The sequence below is a fragment of the Anabrus simplex genome, chromosome 5, assembly GCF_040414725.1.
Source record: "Anabrus simplex isolate iqAnaSimp1 chromosome 5, ASM4041472v1, whole genome shotgun sequence".
Taxonomy (NCBI): domain Eukaryota; kingdom Metazoa; phylum Arthropoda; class Insecta; order Orthoptera; family Tettigoniidae; genus Anabrus; species Anabrus simplex.
Window position 1 is genome coordinate 431,631,345 of NC_090269.1, and position 20,708 is coordinate 431,652,052.

General features: G+C 39.1%; 1 protein-coding gene across 1 annotated transcript in view; it reads left to right on the forward strand.

The window, feature by feature from the left end:
• The first annotated feature begins 408 nt into the window (after positions 1 to 408).
• The window catches only part of LOC136875058 (zinc finger protein 28-like), a 32,393-nt gene continuing 12,093 nt past the window's right edge, over positions 409 to 20,708 (forward strand). Inside the window, exons 1-3 of the mRNA XM_068227967.1 lie at positions 409 to 531; positions 4,784 to 4,913; positions 10,499 to 10,581. Of these exons, the coding sequence (XP_068084068.1) occupies positions 4,848 to 4,913; positions 10,499 to 10,581 (149 nt within the window). The 5' untranslated portion in view covers positions 409 to 531; positions 4,784 to 4,847. The remainder of the gene's footprint in view (positions 532 to 4,783; positions 4,914 to 10,498; positions 10,582 to 20,708) is intronic.

Consider the following 20,708-nt stretch of genomic DNA (forward strand, 5'->3'; position numbering starts at 1 on the left):
ACTCCGATTTTTTGCTTGAGCCCTTTTGCTTAGAGTATCCTTGATTCTTACCTTTTGTATTCTGTTAGAAAGAAAGCTTTTAATTAGGTTTTGAGGAATTCCACGAATGCCTTCTTTTTCATGTTTTCTGAGGAGTATATTGTGATCTACGGTATCAAATGCCTTTGTTAAATACAAAAATATAGAAATAGAAAGAAAAGAAAAGAAAGTTTTGTCTATAATAAAACGAAGCACGGGTAGGACATACTGGGCACACGACGTTATTCTTGACTATTTTAGAATGAAATAATACACTAGTTTAATTGGTTTCACTTCGTGATTCGCAAGTACAAACGTAAGCGGGACCTGTGACGACACGATACGTTCGGCACCATGAGCCGAGTGACAGCGAATATAGCCGATGATACCTCCTGAGTGTCAGGCGCTAGACGGAAAAAGAAACAGTATTACAGCAGCACTAGTTGGGTAGACCAGCAGTCGTCGAGATGCAGCAGTAGAGGTGGAATAGTAGGATGTACCAGTTGTGAATATGTGAGCAGTTGTTGGATATGTTACGGCGTAGTAAGCTGTGTGAAGGTGTACAGAGATGTTGGGATATGGAATAAACCATTATTATTTATTTTATATAACATGTGATATCATGGTTATGTTAGTCCTCGCATAGCCCGATAGTTAGTCCATTCACCTACATCTGCCATCTGGGCGACTGCCCTAAATGCAGATCAGTATTGATTGACTGATGTCTGGTTTGGTTTCGAAATGTCTGGAATGCTGTTTTATAAGATGCGCATTGGCCAGTCCAGTATTACAGCTTATTCCGTTAACTGTATTACTTCCCTAATATTTTCTTCATTGAGGAACTGCGATTTCTATCATTTTACGCTGTGTCCATAAGCTGTAACACATTTTCGGTAATGTTTAACCTTTTTAATGTTAGTTTTACCGAATCATAAGAATGTATACTTAACTAGCTTTCTTTACCTTTGCGTTACAATTCCCGGCAACTCTTCCCCTTATGTGTTGTGACAGTGTATCTGTTTCACTGAATCGGATATCTAAATTTAATGGCATGGACAAGTTTTCTGAAGTTCTGCGCACCTGAACAATTAAGGGTTGTGATTTTAGAAAGAAATTACAAGATGTAGCATGTAATTGTAATTATCGTGTTGATGTGTTATTTAATTCTGTGTGCGATCCAAAATGACGCTGTGAATGTTAATGTGCTTTTTACACGGTAGGCTGCGAAATGTATTAATAGGGCTCAAAATCTTACGAGTTTAGAATATCTGTAAGATTATCTGAATGTGTAGAATTCTTGGCATATCAGTGTTCTAATGGAGACTCTTCTGTATCATATCACTACCTCACAACAGTCCGGCTCCATACCTGAATGGTTAATGTGCTGGCCTTTAGTCAGAGGAGTCCCGGGTTCGATTCCCGGCAGGTTCGGGAATTTTAACCATAAGTGGTTAATTTATCTGACACTGGGGCTGGGTGTGTGTGTCGTCTTCATCATCATTTCATCCTCATCGCCAAATCTAAAGACCTGCATCTGGCGAGTCGAACTTATCCTCGGATACTGGGCACTAAAAACCGTACACCATTTCATTTCATTTTCCCCACAACAGCTATATCGTATATTTATTTGTCATTTTTTAAAATCTTAACAGTAGCCTGCCTCTGCAGATGTTATCAGCAGATGGCACTGTAATATGAGGAAAAGATGAAACGGAAGTTCAGGAACAAGTTACTGTATTGAATCAGGAGATTGAGGAATATGGAATAAAATACGTGTGGAGAAGGGTATGACAGTATTGGTGATAAAAGGTAATATAGAAGGAAGAGAGAATATTGAAGTAAATGGAAGACCATTAGAAGTTGTGGACTTTTACTTGTACTTTTACAGTAAAATATAATTGGCTAATGAACCCTGCTATTGGCCAAAATGAATTCAATGAGCCACCACTCGCAATATTCAACACAGACAAGTTTCGTAGCACCAGGGGAACAATAAAAACTACTCAACATTTAAACGAACTGTCTGACATGGAACTCCCTTCAAGGAGTGCTCTGGTAAGAACCCATTTGTGGTTTCATTTGACATGACATGCACAGACATATAAAGAAAGCTTTTTAGCATTGTTCGATGAAATGAGCGTATAGCGGTGTTGTATAAAAAAATATTTGTCTTCCATTTACCAGATTCTTCTTCTTCATTTTCCATTTCCAGTCTTGTGGGTTGAGTTGTGAATCAAGGACGTTGTCAGTTTTTATATCTCCAACACTCCCTTATTTCTCCAATATTTCTTCTGCTTTCACTCCTCTCTTTTCTGTACTGTCCTTCACGGTATCCATCCTCTTTCTGGGCATTCCTCATCATTCTCCTATTATTATCTGCCTAAATACTCTCTTTGGAACTCTATCCTCTTCCATTCTCATCATGTGTCCATGAAATTTCAGCTTACTGGCCTCTTACTTGTCTTGCTGCTTAGGAATTCCAATTCTCTCCCTGTTTTCTATGTTTCTGCTTTTAGCCCTTCATATCTTCTCAATTATTCCTCTAAGGAATTTCATTGTGACTGCGTAGATTCTCCTTTCGTCATGTTTTGTTGCTGTCCATGTGCTGCCGCATATATCAAAATTAGAGTGTAACACATTGGGTACAGAATTTTCTTGAATTTCTTTGGGATGTTCCTGTTCCACACAGTAAATCATGCACATTGGTAAAACTTGTTCAGTTCTCTTTCTAATTTCTCTCTTTATTTTCCCATCATTACTGGGCTGAGTGGCTCAGATTGTTGAGGTGCTGGCCTTCTGACCCCAACTTGACAAATTTGATCATGGCTCAATCTGGTGGTAATTGAGGGTACAAATATGCATCAGCTTCAGGTAGGTAGATGTACTGGCATGTAAAAGAATTCCTGCAGGACTAAATTCTGGCACTTTGGCATCTCCAAATTTTGTAAAAAACGTATGTAGTAGGATGTAAAGCAAATAACATTATTAACATTTATTTTTTCTCATCTTCTATAAGTATACTCCACAAATACTTGAGTCTCTCCACAACTTCTAATTTTGTAAATTTTGTAAAAAACGTATGTAGTAGGATGTAAAGCAAATAACATTATTAACATTTATTTTTTCTCATCTTCTATAAGTATACTCCACAAATACTTGAGTCTCTCCACAACTTCTAATGGTCTTCCATTTAATTCAATATTCTCTCTTCCTTCTATATTATCTTTTATCACCAACAATGTCATACTCTTCTCCACACCTATTTTATTCCATATTCCTCAATCTCATGATTCAATACAGTAACTTGTTCTTGTACGTCTGTTTCATCTTCTCCTCATATTACAGTGCCATCTGCAATGAGTAAGGCCTTGGTCTCTTTGCTTCCCATTTTTTCTTATATACTCTTGTGTATTTCATCTATGACTGTAAGAGTAGAGGGGATATTACACATCCTTGTTGAAGTTCTGTTTCTACACTGAACCAGTTTGTTTATCCTATCATATCTTCCATACTACTTGCTCACTTTTCAATATGGCTTCAATAATTTGTTCTGCTCTGCCTGCCTTCATTTTTTATTTGTGAATCAAAGACCATTTCCCATTGTACACTGTTATATGCCTTCTCAATATCTCTAAATTTCATCACTAAATCCTGGCTGTACTCCAATCCTTTCTCCTTTAAGTTCCTTAGATTCAGCAGGTTAAAAAACAATGATTGTGAAGTATGGCATTGTATGGAAGTGAGACATGGATATTAACTGTTGATACCAAGCTCGATAGCTGCAGTCGCGTAAGTGCGGCCAGTATCCAGTATTCGGGAGATAGTAGGTTCGAACCCCACTGTCGGCAGCCCTGAAAATGGTTTTCTGTGGTTTCCCATTTTCACACCAGACAAATGCTGGGGCTGTACCTTAATTAAGGCCACGGCCGCTTCCTTCCCACTCCTAGCCCTTTCCTGTCTCATTGTCGCGGAAGACCTGTCTTTGTCGGCGCGACGTGAAACAAGTAGCAAAAAAAAAAATAACTGGTGCTGAGAAAAACAGAGATGATGCCTCCCAAATGTGGTGTTATCAGAAGTTGTGAAGATCATATATATATATAGAACATGCCTCAAATACACAGTTACTTAATTGACTTGAAGAGAGTAGAACGGTTTGTGAGAATTTGATCCTAAAAAGGAAAAGTTTGATAGAACAAATGTGACGGCACTGGGAATTGTTCAGTTAGTTTTGAAGAGAAGCGCAGACAATAAAAATGGTAGAAATATAGTCGGGTGATCAGAGTGAGAGGCAAATGGCATTGTCACTGAATTTTCAAGACATTTTGTATAGTTCAATCACACTCAATTTACCTTCAAGTTTTAAATTGAAAAGTCATCTTGCTGTGGTTTAATTTCTATGTAAAACTGTATGTCATATAGCTATGATTGCGATATCAGCTGTCCTAAAACTGGGGGTCCTTCGCTATGAAGATGCTATCATCAGTCATGTCAAATTAGATATTCTATATAAGTTATCACTGTATTGACAGACATGTAAATTTGGAGGTCCTTGGCTGTGATCATAATATCAGTCATAGAGAACTTGTGTTTCCACAGTATATTTATGATCACAATATCAAGAGTAATCTGAATTTGATGTGTTTTTGCTATGATGATGATAATTACAATCTTGTAAACTTAAAAGCTTGTTGCTTAGTCTGTTGACAAATAATCTAGATAATAATGACAGCAAAATGATAATATATTTTCCTGGCCTGTTTTTCAGTGTAAGGTCATTGGAAGGAATGAACAATCCTGGTATCTTCTAACTACTTCACTTGCAGTGTGAAATGGAGCTGGAAACACAGATCAAAGAGGAACCAGCCTGGCACGAAGGAACAGGAAATGCCTCACATGTAAGTCTCATTCCAGATAACTTTTTAGGGATCAGAATTTAACCCTTAGTAGCTGACTAATTTCAGCAGGGGCAAAATTAGCTATGTGCTCACTCAATATTAACACCAGCAGTCACCACTTACAGAATGGGCATTTAGGTGTGTTATGTGTCTGTTACATTTCTTTGTCTGGAAATATGTGACAGCATGCTATACAAGGCTGCCGACTCTTAGGAACTACAAACAGCAGTATTGAAGTACATATTTCTGTCTGTCTGAAGACCAAATCATTATTCTTGGGGCAAGCAAAACGGTTCTGGTGGCATAAGTCCCAAAATTAGGGCCACAAATTGGCCAATTGGCCTCTAGTTTTTATTAGGGAGACAGGAATGCATTCTATTCCTCCGTGTCTCAGGTGGCATCGCATCAGCCTCACTGCTGTGTCCCATGGTTCATATCCTGGTTACTCTGTATGAGTTTTGTGCTGGACAAACTGGAGTCGGGAAAGGGTTTCCTCAGAATACTTCAGTTTTCCCTGTCATCTTTCATTACAGCAACACTAATCTATGTAATTTCATTTCATCTGTCAGTCATTAATCGTTGCTCCAGGGGAGTGTGACGGGCTTCGGCAGCAGGCACAATTCCTATCCTCGCCACAAGATTGGGGCTTCATTCATTCCGTCCCTGAGCCGTTCACTGACTGGAGAACAGAATGTAGGTTTTCATTTCACAGCTTTGCTTTCTATATTTGATAGTTGTAAAAATCTGTATTATTATGTTTTGCTTGATAGTGAGGGAGCCTTTGTTAGGCCCAGATAGTGATGAAGTCATGATAGGATCAACAACAGTGTATATTGTCTTCCTTGACCTTCAAATGGTTTTTGACCTTGTTCTACACTGTGTAATCTGGTCTTCACTTGTGACCTGAGGTATCAGAAGTGCTTATCATTTAGATCAAGATGCTGTACAGCGTGATTCAGTCGCCTCTTCCACTGTATGCCGCCCACAATATTCATTCCGTCATGAAAACATTTGCCCTGCCAGTATGCTCAGACAACACAACCAGATACCTTGGTATTTACCGCCTCACCGTGATAGGACAACGTAATGTTATTCTCGTATTAAACCTTGAAGACATGCGTGTGCCTTCTAGATCATATGAATCTGACATGCCACCGAAACACTAAGTTGCTATTGTGACCGCAGTAAACCCAATAATTGCTATAAGCTGCCCAGTGTGCCGTAGGGAACCGCAGCGTAGTTGGAAAAGGCGTGGTTGAGCGGGCTTGCATATCAGATGAGAGGTTTGAGTCCGGAGCAAAGTTTACAAATTTTTGAAATATTTGTTTAATATGTACCGCACTCAGTGTAAGTTAAATACCCTCTTATATACAAATTGTGTGTGAATGAATGTGTTTCTGGCCCACAGGAGGGCCAATTATTTAGTAGGCCGGACACATACAGACCAGAAATATTAGGAACTTAGCAGCCCTGACAGTGTTTCATCGCACCAAATGCTCGATGTGATGATCGTTTTGGTTTTTGCACATTCGAGCCCGGTGTCCAATAGACCGTCTTGCGCGCTGAAGCATTCCTGGTGTAATTGCTCGGCAGGCGTCCGTGATAAATTGCCGCAGCTGATCTGGATTTTCCTGTGCTTGAGTGTAAAGGGCATTCTTCAAATGTCCCCATAAGTAGAAGTCTAATGGCGTTAAATCCGCTGATCTGGCGGGCCAAGAATCAGGACCTCCTCATCCTATCCATTTCCCTGGAAGTTCTTTATTCAGATGATTATGAATGGGCAAAGTCGAATTTCGGTGGAGCTCCATCCTCTTGCAACCACATCGTCAAACGATGGTGCAATGGCTCCCCTCCAACAGCAGTGGGAGTGTCTGATGCCGGAAGTGCGGGTAGCATGGGCTTGTCCAATGGCCCTCAAAGAAATAAGGTCCAGTTAGGTGATCCCCTAAGATTCCATCCCAAACATTCACTCCCCATCGCACTTGATTGGCTCCCTGTCGCACCCAAGGGGGATTGTCCGGACTCCAACAGTGCATGTTGTGGCGATTGACGTTCCCACTATTGTGGAAGCGCGAGTCGTCCGAGAACAAGATACAGTATGCGATAAGATTGCTGCATCATTGTCCAGCCTGCTCAATAACCACAGACAGAACTCCATTCGAGCTTCGAAATCCCACCCTTGGAGCTCTTGGTGTAGCTCAAAATGGTATGGGTGAAATTTATGTCCATGCAGTATTCGCCTGATGGGCGGCTGGCTGGTGTTCAACTGTTGTGCAGTCAAGCGTATTTCAACACGGTGGAATGCCTGTGGGGATAATGTTTCTGGTTCAGGTGTAGTGCTTTCTACGCATTTTGTCTTTCTTGCCCATAAATGAGGAGCATGTCAACGTATTCCTGTGTGGAAAACATGCCAAATGACAGCAGAAATCACAGTACTTTCAGGTCCTAACCAGTGGAGTATGTGCAGAGCACAAAAAGAAAAACACTGTCATTCTACTGTTTGAATGTGGCAAATGTGGGCTTACGATTATGTATTCAAACATCATGCTGATGAAAAATATTTGAACGATACAGAATTCAAACCGCCGTTGGCACATTCTATTGATTGGTAGGCGAGCGTAGCCACATCCACTATGCTAAACTGCTTGATACATTATGCATTGAATCTCCTCTGCATTACACCCGGTCATGAGGCATGACACATTAACATAGTTACATGGTAAAGGAATGTTGGTACATTATTTCATGGTGAACGGATGATATAAGATTTTGCTAGGGTTCAGAATTTTGTGCAAAATGTGCTCAATGAACATCAGTACCATACTGTATGCCCGCAGTGGAATAGCACCCTTATAACCATATGTATGTTAGTTGAGCTGCTGAATCTCACTGTGTATTACCACCACAGATTGTGTCAGCATCTCGGGAAGCTTCTCAGTGAAGGTCGGTGCACACTAATGCTCCGCCCTGTCCTTGTTGCTCTTTGTTTTCAACATGGACTCTATTTTGAAGATGATGTTGCACTTGCTGATTGCGGCATCAGGTTGTAGATTGTAATAGCAGTTTCTCACAATACGACCTTAGAATGAACAAAAAGAAGACTGGATAACTGGACTCATCCTAACCGTCTTACGACTCCAAGTTTATTCTGGTATCTAGGATCTTGACTGCAGACTCATGGTGGGGTGGTTTTTGAAGTGCTTGTTGGGAAAAATGCAGCGCAGATGAGATGGCGGTATTCACAGACATACTCTGTGACTGAAGGGTGCCACTGTATTGCATGGTAGTACTTTCTGTTGCTTTTCAAATGTCGACAGACTGACAGAGCTATGGAGAATCAAAGTCAGTTGATGGGCTTCACACTCCTGTGTCACGTAAAAGAGAAGACAGCGTTCACCAGCAAATGGGCATCGCACCCATCACTGAGAAAAGTGTTATGGCCATGTCCTTCTGCAGTACCTGACACAGATGACAGTTTCACCCATTTCTGCTTGGACCTATGATAAAAAGAAAGCATTGACAATAAGATGTATGTATGTTCTGACCTCAGTTCTGAAGGCTGGTTGTATCATTAACAGCACCACCATTAGCGGTCATAGATAGCCTAGACATACTGCGGAAATGGGGAGTGTGGTAGTTTTCTGTAGCTTCCCTCACTGAGCCAGAAGTTGCTATTAGATATCAGTCTGCCAAGCCCACTGAAATTCACTGAACAACCAATGCAATGAACAACATGTTCACACCATTTATAGCAGGGACTGGCTGCATAAGTAATGGCACTACTAGCATTGCTCATATCTTAGTCATTTTCCTATTGTCAAAGCCAAGGATCAGACTGTGACAGATCATTGAAAGTAACAAAATGTTTCTTGCACATACCAGAAGACATAATGCATTGTGAACACTAAACAAATGAAGAGTTGTTGCATAAATAAAGGGTGGTAAGCATAATGCCAAGACTAGTCATGCAAGTTCTTGGACAGCATTCTTTATGCACATTTACAAAATTACTAACTGGTTCGACAGAAGGAAGTTCAGGTTTATTAGGTTTTATTGTACCATAGTTCAACTTGTAGCATTTGAGCAAGGTGTAGCAGATATTTTTGATTTAGGAGGTCAAATGAACTGTATCATGATTGACCTACCTAAGGCTTTTGATGGGGTAGATCATGGGAGAATACTGACTAAAAATGTGTAATCAAGTTAGATAAAATAGTGTCTAAAGTGGTGGCTATATTTCTAGAAAAAGAATTAAAAGCATTAGAGTAGGTGAAGCTTTATTTGATCCTGTAATGATTATATGAGGTTATTTAACTTAGAGGGTGTATACAAGAGGGCATTTATACCTCTTGCAAGGCCACTATAAGAGTATGGGTCCATCACTAGGATTACTTGATTAGAGAGCAAGAAATAATCCACAGAAAGCAGCTCTGTTTCTTGCGGGTGATTTCTGACAACAGAGTTGCCTTACAGGGATTTTGCAATGTTTGGGCTGGGAAGACATGGAGAAGGGAGACAAGCTGTGTGTCTAAGTGGTATATTGTGAGTTGTCATTGGAGAGATCGCTGGACTGACATTAGCAGATGATTACATTTAAGTCAGTGTTCTTTAAAAGTAGGAAAGATTACAACATGAAGATAATTTGAAATTCTTTTCCTATGTTAGTAATGGATAAATATTCTGCCACCTATGTGACAGCTCTAAAAGCTGATCAGTGTTGATTGATTGATTGATTGATTGATTGATTGACAGTGAGGGATCAAGGATATTTCTATTGTTACAATTTAAACATTATCCACTTGTTTGGAATGTGGTAGGAATAATGTGGGATTATTTGATATTACAGTGAGGTGTTTTAGGAAAGAATGTGTACAGGAACATGGAAAGGATCAAAGAAGCATCGAGTCAAGTCGCGTATAGAAAGATGGGAACAGGGGACTGTGAATATAAGAAGATAAAGAAAATATGTAGTCATTGTGGATTTAGGGATCCACAGAAGGAGGAAAAGAACCAAGGAATGGTATAGGGTAAGTCTTTGTCTTATCAAGTTTCTCCTTTTCTATTGCTACCTTGTCTAGTGCTATCCTATAATGTGTTTCTTTTCATGTCCTTATCCCTGTTATCACTTGTCTGTTCCTTTCCATTCTTATATTTTTTACATTGGGGATAAATTACTTACACTCTTTTTGTGCCAATATGAGAGCCTCCATTGCTCAGGCGGCTGCACTTCGGCCTCTCACCGCTGAGTTCCTGGGTTCAGATCCCGGTCACTCATGTGAGATTTGTGCTGGACAAAGTGCAGGCGGGACAGGTTTCTCCTCGGGTACTCCGGTTTTCTCTGTCGTCTTTCATTCCAGCAACACACTCCATTATTATTTTATTTCATCTGTCAGTCAGTAATCATTGCCCCAGAGGAGTGCGACAGGCCTCGGCAGCTGGCACAATTCCTATGTGGCTTCATTCATTCATCCCTGACCTGGTCAGTAGGTTTTTTGTGCCATTGTGAAATTTATTTTCTCAGCTGTTTCTTGTTTATATATTTTTCTTCACTTCATTATTTTACTTTTCTTATTTTTTACTTATAGCCTTCTGAAGACACAAAGGAGGAAATGTTCATAGAACAACACACTGTGGATCAACTCCTGCCGTACATCAAAGAAGAAACAAAGTATGTACACCACAAACCCTATACAAAAAGGAATATGTTGTACATGTTCACTGTTGTCACATTCCTTTACTCCTTCTAATGATGGAATATTTATTGTATTGAATCAGGAGGATACTCTAATTTTTCACCTTTGTAAAATGAATTCACTGTTGTGTTTAGTAGTAGATAATTTATCTCTGAAAACTGGCCATGTTCATCAGTTTAATTTCTTTACAAGGTTACGTTTATACTCTAATACATTAAAAATCGATTGGTTAAAATTTTCTAAAATATTCACGAACTTTAAGATGATATTAATATTCCTCGATGTAGTTTCATTCAATATATATTTGCCAAAGAATATCTGATAGATCTAGATATTTCTGAAGTGTATTTGTTCATAATACATTTGAGCAACAATGAAAAATATGTTCTTTCACTGTCGCTGCATGGTATCGTCTGAAATGTCATCTGCAACTATTACCTCGAGATATTCTGAGAAATTTTGTATGTTTGTACCACCGGTGACACACATGGGAAGCCATGTTTATAGATTATAAACTAAATCTACCAATTCAAAATTGTTAAATTTTTATGTACATTGAGAAAATATAATTTTTTCAAGTTACATAATTTAGCTCCTTTAATCAGTTTATTGATGGCGCCATTCAGTAGTATTTTTATTTATTTATTTCATATGGTGTATAGAGGATACAGAGAAACTATATATATAATATCAACTTAAAAACTATATACACTTAAAGTAGAGAAAAACAATAATCGGACAAAGGATCAATCGATGGAAATTAACTTATTATTAATATCCAGGGAATTTAGCCAATTCACTGCCTCTTCACTTGACGCATGAAGTTCATGGTATCCTCCCTGGAAGCTCCGAAGTGGGCACATCATTACAACATGGTGGACTGTCTGAGCCATGTCACTGCAGTCACAATGAGGGCTGGACAGTTTTCCCCATTTGTGGAGCCAGAAGTTGTATCCTCCAAGACTAGTCTGCACCCTGTTCAACGAAGCCCAGATACTTCTTGGCAAGTTGAACCCAGCAAGTTTCTTACAAGGGTCAGATATCAATCCTAGCTGGTCAGTGTTTGAAGCAGCCCACTCTTCCCTCCAGGCATTATTCATGTTGTACTGTGATTCAACCAGCCTCTTTCCTAGTTGCCATGATGGATGTCGAGATTTTAATCTTCCATGCTTCTGAGGGTTGCAGTCCTGATGAATTGGCAAGAGTGTATTTGCAGTACACTTTAACCATTCCTTCTTCAGAGCAGTTAGCCTTCGAAGGTGAGGAGGATGGATGTTAGTTAATACTGGCAGCCATTTAAGTGGTGTGGACTTGAGCGTGCCAGACACTGTCCTCATAGTATCATTCAGCTGGACATCAACTTTTCCTGTGTGTGCGCTGTTGATCCATACAGGGCTGCAATATTCTGCAACTGGGTATGCTAGGGAAAAAGCTGTTGTTTGGAGGACATTAGCATTTGCTCCCCAACTAGTGCCACTGAGTTTGTGAAGGATGTTGTTACGTGTTTTAACCTTTGCTGCTGTTCTGCAGAGGTGTTCTTTATACGTCAAGGAGCGATCCAGCACAATACTCTAGTATTTTGGATGAGCACAGTATTTTAGCTGTCGGCCTCTGAATGGAACTTGTGGAATGTAATGGGCTCTCCTGTTGTCTAGATGGAAGGTACTAATCTCTGTTTTCTTTACATTGGGTTTCAATCGCCAGGTGTTGAAGTACCTATTCATTTTTAGGAGATCTTGTGTGAGAATGGCTTCAGCAGTCTTGAAGTCTGTGGACTGTGCTGTTAGGGCTATGTCGTCAGCATATATGAACTTACGGCACGCAGTAGATGGAAGATCTGCCATTAGAGATTGAAGAGAAGTGGAGCAAGAACAGAACCCTGCGGCTATCCATCATTTAATCTGTATGATCTGCTTCTGTTTCCATTGAGATGTACTTGAATTAGGCGATTGCATAGCATGTTGTTGAGCAAGGAAGCTAGGGTCTTGCAAGGGATAATTTTCAGGAACTTCAGGATCATCCTTTTTCACCAGACTGTATCATAGGCTGATGATAAATCTACAAACACAGCAACCTTTTTCATTTTTTCTTGAAAGCCGTGCTCAATATGGCTGTTTAGTGCCAGAACCTGATCGCAACAGCTCCTGTTAGGTCTGAATCCTGCCTGTTCAACTGGAATGTGCTGAAGTACTGTAGCTGAGATTCGGTTATAGATCAATCTCTCTAGTAGTTTGTAGCAGATACTCAGTAGAGAAATAGGTCGAAAATCTTCCGCATTACAGCCACTTTTCCCAGGCTTCACAACAGCAACTACTTTAGTTCTTTTAAGAAGAGGTGAGAGCCTTTTTTTCATTAGGATGTCACTAAAGAATTTAGCAAGCCATTCCATAATTCTAGGACCACTTTGCATCAGAAATTCAGGATGGATACCATCCAGGCCTGCTGCTTTCCCCGATTTTGTTTCTTTCAAAGCAGCTGAGATCTCTGCAACAGAAAAATCCTTGGAGAACTGCGAGTTTGTTTCAGCTCTGGACAGTTCCATCTTAAGCTCGTTTAGGATTTGCCTTGTTTCATCCCTTTTTGTGCCTGCTGATGCTCTACTTAAGCCAACAATTCTGTTTGCTGTAAGTTCCGGCTTTATTTTAGAGTTCTTGCTATGGTAATTAGGGGCTCTACTGCCCTGCTTCCTAAGGAGGGACCATGCTTTTCTGCTGGAGTGTTGGAAGTTAATACTGGATGTCAATGTATGCCATTTTTCCTTCCTGGGGATCATCGTTGCTTTACGTCCGTAGGTGTAACCTTAAAGTGCCCTACATGTGTCCCCCTGGTGGTGCTAAGTAAGCTACAACATTGGCTGCTGGACCAAAAGAAATTTTCTTGCGGATATCCCAGCAAATAGATGATACATAATCATGAGTACAAACGGTTCTTCTCAGAACCAAACAACAACAAAGGACCTAGAACGTTCACTGACAATATTCAGTAGTATGATGTTGTTTGAGTCATCAGTCCATAGACTGATTTGATTCAGCTCTCCATGCCATCCTATCCTTTGCTAACCTTTACATTTCTACATAACTGCTGCATCCTACATCTACCCTAATCTGCTTTACATATTCATACCTTGGTCTACCTCTACTGTTCTTACCCACTACACTTCCCTCAAAAACCATCTGCACAAGTCCTGGGTGTATTAAGAGGTGTCCTATAATTCTATCTCTTCTTCTCATCAAATTCAGTATCTCTTCATTCATGATTCAATCTATCCATCTCATCTTCAGCATTCTTCTGTAACACCACATCTCAAAAGCTTCTATTCCCCTTCTTCACGAACGACTTATGGTCCATAATTCACTTCCATGTTTCAATGGTACGCTCCAGACGAACGTCTTCAAAGACATTTTTCTAATTCCTATATCAATATTCGAAGTGAGCAAATTTCTTTGCTTAAGAATGACCTTCCTTTCTTGTGCTAGCCTGCATTTTATGTCCTTACTTCTGCCATCATTAGTTATTTTGCTACCCAAGTAACAATCCACTTCCTTTAAGTCTTAATTTCATAATCTAATATTCCTGCATGACCTGACTTTGTACGACTGCATTCCTTTACTTTTGTTTTAGACTTATTTAATTTCATCTTGTACTCCTCACCTAAGAGACTGTCCATACCGTTCAGCACCTTCTCTAGGCAGTCTCAGATAAAATAACAATACCATTGGCAAATCTGTGGATTTTGAATTCCTCTCCTTGGATTGTGATTCCCTTTCCAAATTTTTCTTTCATTTCCTTTACTGCCTGTTCTATATAAACATTAATAATGAGGGGGAGAAAGTGCAGCCTTTCTGAATTGCTGCTACGCTTTCATAGTCCTCAATTCTTATTACTGCAGACTGAGTTTTATTCAGATTGTAGATAATTCCCCTTTCTCGGTACCTGATCCCTGTCACCTTCAGAATCTCAAATAGCTTGGTCTAATCAACATCAAATGCCTTTTCTAGATCTACAAACGCGATGTATTTGGGCTTACCCTCCTTAATTCGATCCTCTAAGATCAGATGTAAATTCAGAATTCCTTCACATGGTCCTACATTTCTTCTGAAGCCAAAATGATCTTCTTCCAACTCAGTTTCAACTTGTCTTTCCATTCTTCTGTAAATAATATGTGTTAGAATTTTGCAGGCGTGAAATACTAAACTAATATTTCACACTTGTCAAAACCGCCTTTGTTCGGAATGGGTATAAAAACATTCTGCTGAAAATCGGATGGCACTTCTCCTGTCTCATATCTTGCACACTAAATGGAATAATCTCGCCATGCTGCTTCCTCATAAAGCAGTCAGTAATTTAGCGGGAATGCCATAAATTCTGGGTGCTTTGCTCCTATTTAGGTCTCTCAAAGCTCTGTTGAATTCTGACCTCAAAATTTTGTCACACATTTCATCAGCATCAGTAGCCTCTTCTTGTTCCAGAACCATATCATCTACATCCCTGCCTTGATACAACTGTTGGATATTTTCCTGCCATCTTTCTCTCTTTTTTCTTGCCCTAGAGGTGGTTTTTCTCCTGAGCTCTTAATATTCATACACCTAGTTTTCCTTGATTTTCCTATATGCAGCATCTACCTTTGCTATGACCATACAACTTTCAACAGCCTTGCACTTCTCCTTCAGCAATTCTTCTTTAGCTGCCCTGCACTTCCTATCCACTTCATTTTTTATTCGCCTGTATTCTTTTGTGCCCTCTTCTTTTTTTGCATTCTTGTATTTTCTTCGTTCATGGATCAGGTCTAGTATCTCTTGAGTTATCCATTGATTCTTAGTTGATATTTCCTTTCATCCTAACATCTCTTCAGCAGCCCTATTGACCTCATTCTTCTTGGCTGTCATTTCTTCTTCTACTGTGTTTCCTTCAGCGTTTTCATTCAGTGCAACATGTTCCTTGAAACGATTGTCGACTCTCTTTTCTTTCAACTTGTCCAGATCCCATCTCACTGGATTCCTTCCCTTCCTTTTCATTCAGTCCTTGTGCAACATGTTCCTTGAAACAATTGTCTACTGTCTTTTCTTTCAACTTGTCCAGATCCCATCTCACTGGATTCCTTCTGTTCTTCTATTTCTCAGCTCTAGATAGCATTTCATTACCAACAATTTGTGATCAGAGTCCACAACTGCTCCTGGGAATATTCTGCAATCCAACACCTGGTTTCAGAATTTTTGCCTGTTCATACTGAAGTCTATTTGATAACTTCCATTGTCTCCAGGGTCGTCCTTGTGTACAGCCGTCGTTTCTGGTGTTTGAACTAAGTAATTGTGATTGGTGCATAATTCAACCAGCAGATTTTGTATTTCATTCCTCTGTCCCTATCCGAATTCTCCTACTGCATTGCCTTGTCGTTCTTGGCCTACCACTGCATTTCATTCTCCAATCACAATTAGATTCTTGCCACCTTTTACATACATACATTACCATTATAGACTGTTGTGCCTGTACCGGGCGGTACACCTGTACAACGCAAGTTCAAATCTTGCGCCAATTGTAACTCCTCTACAGGAGAAGCTCTGAACTTTACAACTGAACTAATTCTTCGGTTTATCAGAAGATGTCACTGAGTGTTTTTGATTTGCTTTTGTTTTTCATGGATCAAGAAGTGTGGACATTCTCTAACTGATGTCTCTACCAAAAACTATGATAATGCACTCTGGTGTAAAGGAATGTACCTTCTTGAAGAATTTTTGTATTCATAAGTTTTGTCGTTACTAAATTTTGTTCTGTGGTTTGTGGGTTGGCAACATTAATCCTTTCTATCCACCTGTTTTGAATTTAGCCAATCATGGATTTCTGCAATTAATTTTCCTCCAATCATTGCTTTCTTCTTCTTCTTCTTCTTTTTCTTCTTCGAATTTCCATGTGTAATTATTTGTCTACCAATAAAATGGAGGGGGGTGTCTACTCATTCCTGAAAGGTCTCGAATTTTTCACGAGGGTATAAAAACTGCTGATTTTCTGGTCTTCTGGCCACTTCAGTAACACCTAGCTTAGTGTGTGGATATGTAGCAGGGGGCGGGAAGCACCTCTTTCTTCAAGCAGCAGCTCTTCTACAAGGTAATGGCCTTTTAACATCTTTATTTCTTGCTAGCTCAGCAGTTTAACTCTCGGGGAGGGTTCGAAACCTTTAATATGTAACCTACCACTTTAAAATGTAAATTCCTCTCCTGTTTATGTGAAAACTACAAATCTCTTTCACTGTAAAGCGGGGATAGAGAGTGCTTTACCCTCTCGAACTCCCCTTCATTTTGAAATTGAGGTGGCTACGTTTTTGTAACAGTTTCTTCTCTTCATTAATGTATTAAAGTTTCTCATACGAGTCACCTCCCTAGCTTGGGATTAGCCCCTGTATTATCGGCCTAGCGCTACATAGGTTTTAATAAACTTAAGTGTAGGAGTGCATGTATTTGCCTCCATTCAGTTTTGTATTTTGGGCCATTTAATTAACCTGATGTTTTGTTTTCTTCATGTGAAGGCCCTGTAGGTTGGGTATTACATGCCCCTGCTTCTTTGTGTGCCTTGAGGGCAGTTAGAAGTGAAGTTTGTTGTGGCCTTGGATAGGTCTGCTCTTTCTGGTATTTTGGAAAGTGCCTCTAGGAGGCTTAACATTGTAATTAGGAGCAAGTGCTCCTTGGCATGATGGGGTTTTCTGCCCTTTTGTTCAATTTTGTACCTTGGTAAAGTTGGGCTAATAGCTCAAGGATTGTGACTGTGGGGCTCAAAACCCAAAACCTTGTAAAAAAAACCTTGAACGGGTAAAATTATTTTGTACCTGCCTTTCGTTGTTATTTCACCTAGTGGAAATTGTTAAATGTTGTTATCCGTTATTTGTTGATTTTGAAAAGAAAATATAACCTTTGTTAAAGTTTTAAATTAACTTTAATTTTGTAGTTGAGACCTATTCCAGATATTGTGGTATTGTTTTTGAAGTTTGTTCCAGTTTTACAGCCTTACTGGCTGATTGTTGCCGTTTCCTACTATTCATTGTACTGTGTTGATTGCAAACACATTTACACAATTAGTATAAAGTAATAAAATGGACAGCTACAAGAGAATTTTAAATTTGTTAAGGTGGCCTAAAGAAATTGCCAGAATTCTTCACATAATAAATTTACTATCTTGCAAATATAGGTAAAATTGTTGTAATAATAATGGAATGATAAAATTTGATTTCAGAATTGTTATTATAACAGTGATGTAACAGAATAATGCCACTGTATATCCTGAATGTCCAAAAATTCCAAAATTTTTTGAAATTACTCTGCAGTCTTTGCCTTTCCAAACAGTAAATTTAATTTTGTCGTATGTCATTCCTAAGGGCAATAAATTCCGAAAAACAGTGACAGATGACAATGGAGTGGCCGTGGCTTGGAAGCTATTACTCCATCTAGTCACCTTTCAATGTATTTTACCTTCTTGAAGTTGGCTGGCTCCGGTGGTAAACTATGCTCTTTATATCATTATTTTTTTGTGTTTCAGTTCCTTTGTTCCATCTTTGGAATGGTTTCCATGGAACTGTTGAATTCTCGTGCCAATTTGTGTCTGGCTTGATTGAGTTATAATTTCATTGAAATAGGGGGCAGTTTCTTTCTGGTCTTGTGTGTACGTTAGTGGACATCGTACCTAAAAGTACTCTGAAGCTTTTTAAGATTAGCGTGCCCAGAAATTTCATAGCCTCAGCAGCGGATCACCAAGCAATTTGTCATGCGAAGTTAGTCCTCATGTCAGTTCTTCTGAAAAGAAACTGAATTCATCAGACAAAGAGTATAAAACATTTCTTGAAAATTCAAAATGAGTTATGAATGATGAACATTATAAAACCAATATTCAAAGAACTTTGAAACAGAGCATTGATAAAAAATTGCCTTCATGGTAAAACGCCAAACCCCAATGATTGTATAAACAATGTAATATGTTTGGAGCTCCCCTAGACAACATTTGTGCAGATAAGGACCCTGCATTATGGTGTTTACGATGCAACTTTAGAGTTTAACAAAGGGTGCATTGGAAAATGTAACATGATGAATAAAATCGTCGGTAGAGTGGGAACCTATATATGTAAACTTATGCAGTCTATTGACATTGAAGGGGTTAACAATGCAGACAGAGCAGTAAGGAAGCTTGAAAACAAGGCAGCAGGGAGATTTGTGGAGGAAAAAAATTGATTGAGATGAAGGTAGATGATTCCTATGGTGCTGGCTTGTACTGAGAACCTGACAAAAACTTTGAGGGCAATTACTCAAAGAAAGTAATATTTGGACATATAAAATCCTTTTTCTGGAGAACTATTCTACATGAAATTATCAGTACCTCTTACTGAATGTATATTTCATGATTTAACACAACTGTTTTTAAAAATTTCATTCAGTTCAACATTTATCCATGAAAATGTGTAAGAAAATAGTACAAAAATGTGATGTAGGGATTAAAATTTCATAAAAATTCTGAAAATTATTTTCCAAATTAAATTAATCAGGAAGGCATGTAGTATATGTGTTGTAAATATGAAGGCACTGAGTGAAATACTTTCTGATAAAATGGACAGTAAAATTCCAGAATTTAACTTCGGAAAGATAGGACATACCCACCCCACTTAGATGGCCAAAAAATTGCCAGAATTCATCATGTAAGTAAATTTACTATCTCGTAAATGTAGGTAAATAATAATGTAATGATATAATTTTATTTCAGAATTTTTATTATAAAAGTGATGTTACAGAGTAGCGCCAATGTATATCCTGTTATAAAACTGTGAACGCATTACTGTCCTTTTAACTGTGGGTGTGCCATTGGGCTATTTGCTAGTTACGTTTTTGCTGTCACACCTTTGTTGGTTAATGCATGAAATGATCTTTGATTGTCACAGCTATGCTCCCTGGGAAATGATTGTATAAGCTCAGACTAGTTCTCTCAACCATGGCTTTGTATCAGCAGGTTCTGCTATGGCTAGTTGTAGCCTTATGTTTGACTTCAAAGCACATTTGTGATGGAAATTATGAATTCTGAAAGGTTTATCTGTTTTGTTTTGTTTTGTTTTGCTTCAGTAATCTCGTCTGTTGTGTGGTGCATTGACTTGTTCCTACTGTTCATTCACAAGTAGTGGCAAGAGATATTCTTTTCATTCCTCATAACCATCCAGTACCGGCTTGTATTTAATTCTTGTGTAACAGTGCACAAGAGGCTAATTTAGAAAACAATCTTGTAATATGACCACCATGCATTTCTATTTTTGATGGGGTTTAATTTTGCTTTCTTCCAATAATATATTGTGGAAAGGCACTCTCTAACCAGGAAAGCAACAAGACTTTAGCATATAATCCGTTTTCTATGTATAGAAGGCAGAGGACAGTCCATTGTCTAAGTAGTTTAGTCCGTTGAATATCATGGGACTTAGATGCTTCTGAAGGATCCACTTGACAGGCTCTTACAGTAACTGCTGCTTCCCATGTTTTTTTTTTATATCACACCTCTTGCACTTAATTGTCCTGATTCTCATTTCAGCAGTCTACAAATATCATGCAGCAGATTCAATGACTTCTTTCAAAATGTGTAAAACATTTTCCATTTATATTTGGCACTGAATTACATAAGAACATGTTATGAAGATTAATAAATTTCTTAATTGCTGACATGTGGAAAGACACATGGCCCTGAGCTTACCATTTGTATAGTGAGGGGGTTACTTCCATATGTGGAGAGACACATGGCCCTGATCTAACCACTCAGTAGGCTGAGCCTACCTTCCACTTGTGCAGGCACACATGGCACTGAATGAAACATCTAGTACTCATGTTACCTTCCACTTGTAGACAGAGACATATGGCCCTGAAGTGACCACTTGGTGCTGAAGTTAGTTTCCACTTGTGGACAGACACATAATCCTCAACTGACCACTTATTTCCGAAGCTAGCTTCCACTTGTGGACAGCCACTTCGCCATGAACTGACTACTTATTTCTGAAGTTAACTTCCACTTGTTGAGAAATGTAAGGCCCTAGTGCTGCAGTTACCTTCCACTTGCATTGCGTCACATGGCCCTGAGCTGACCACTTTATGCC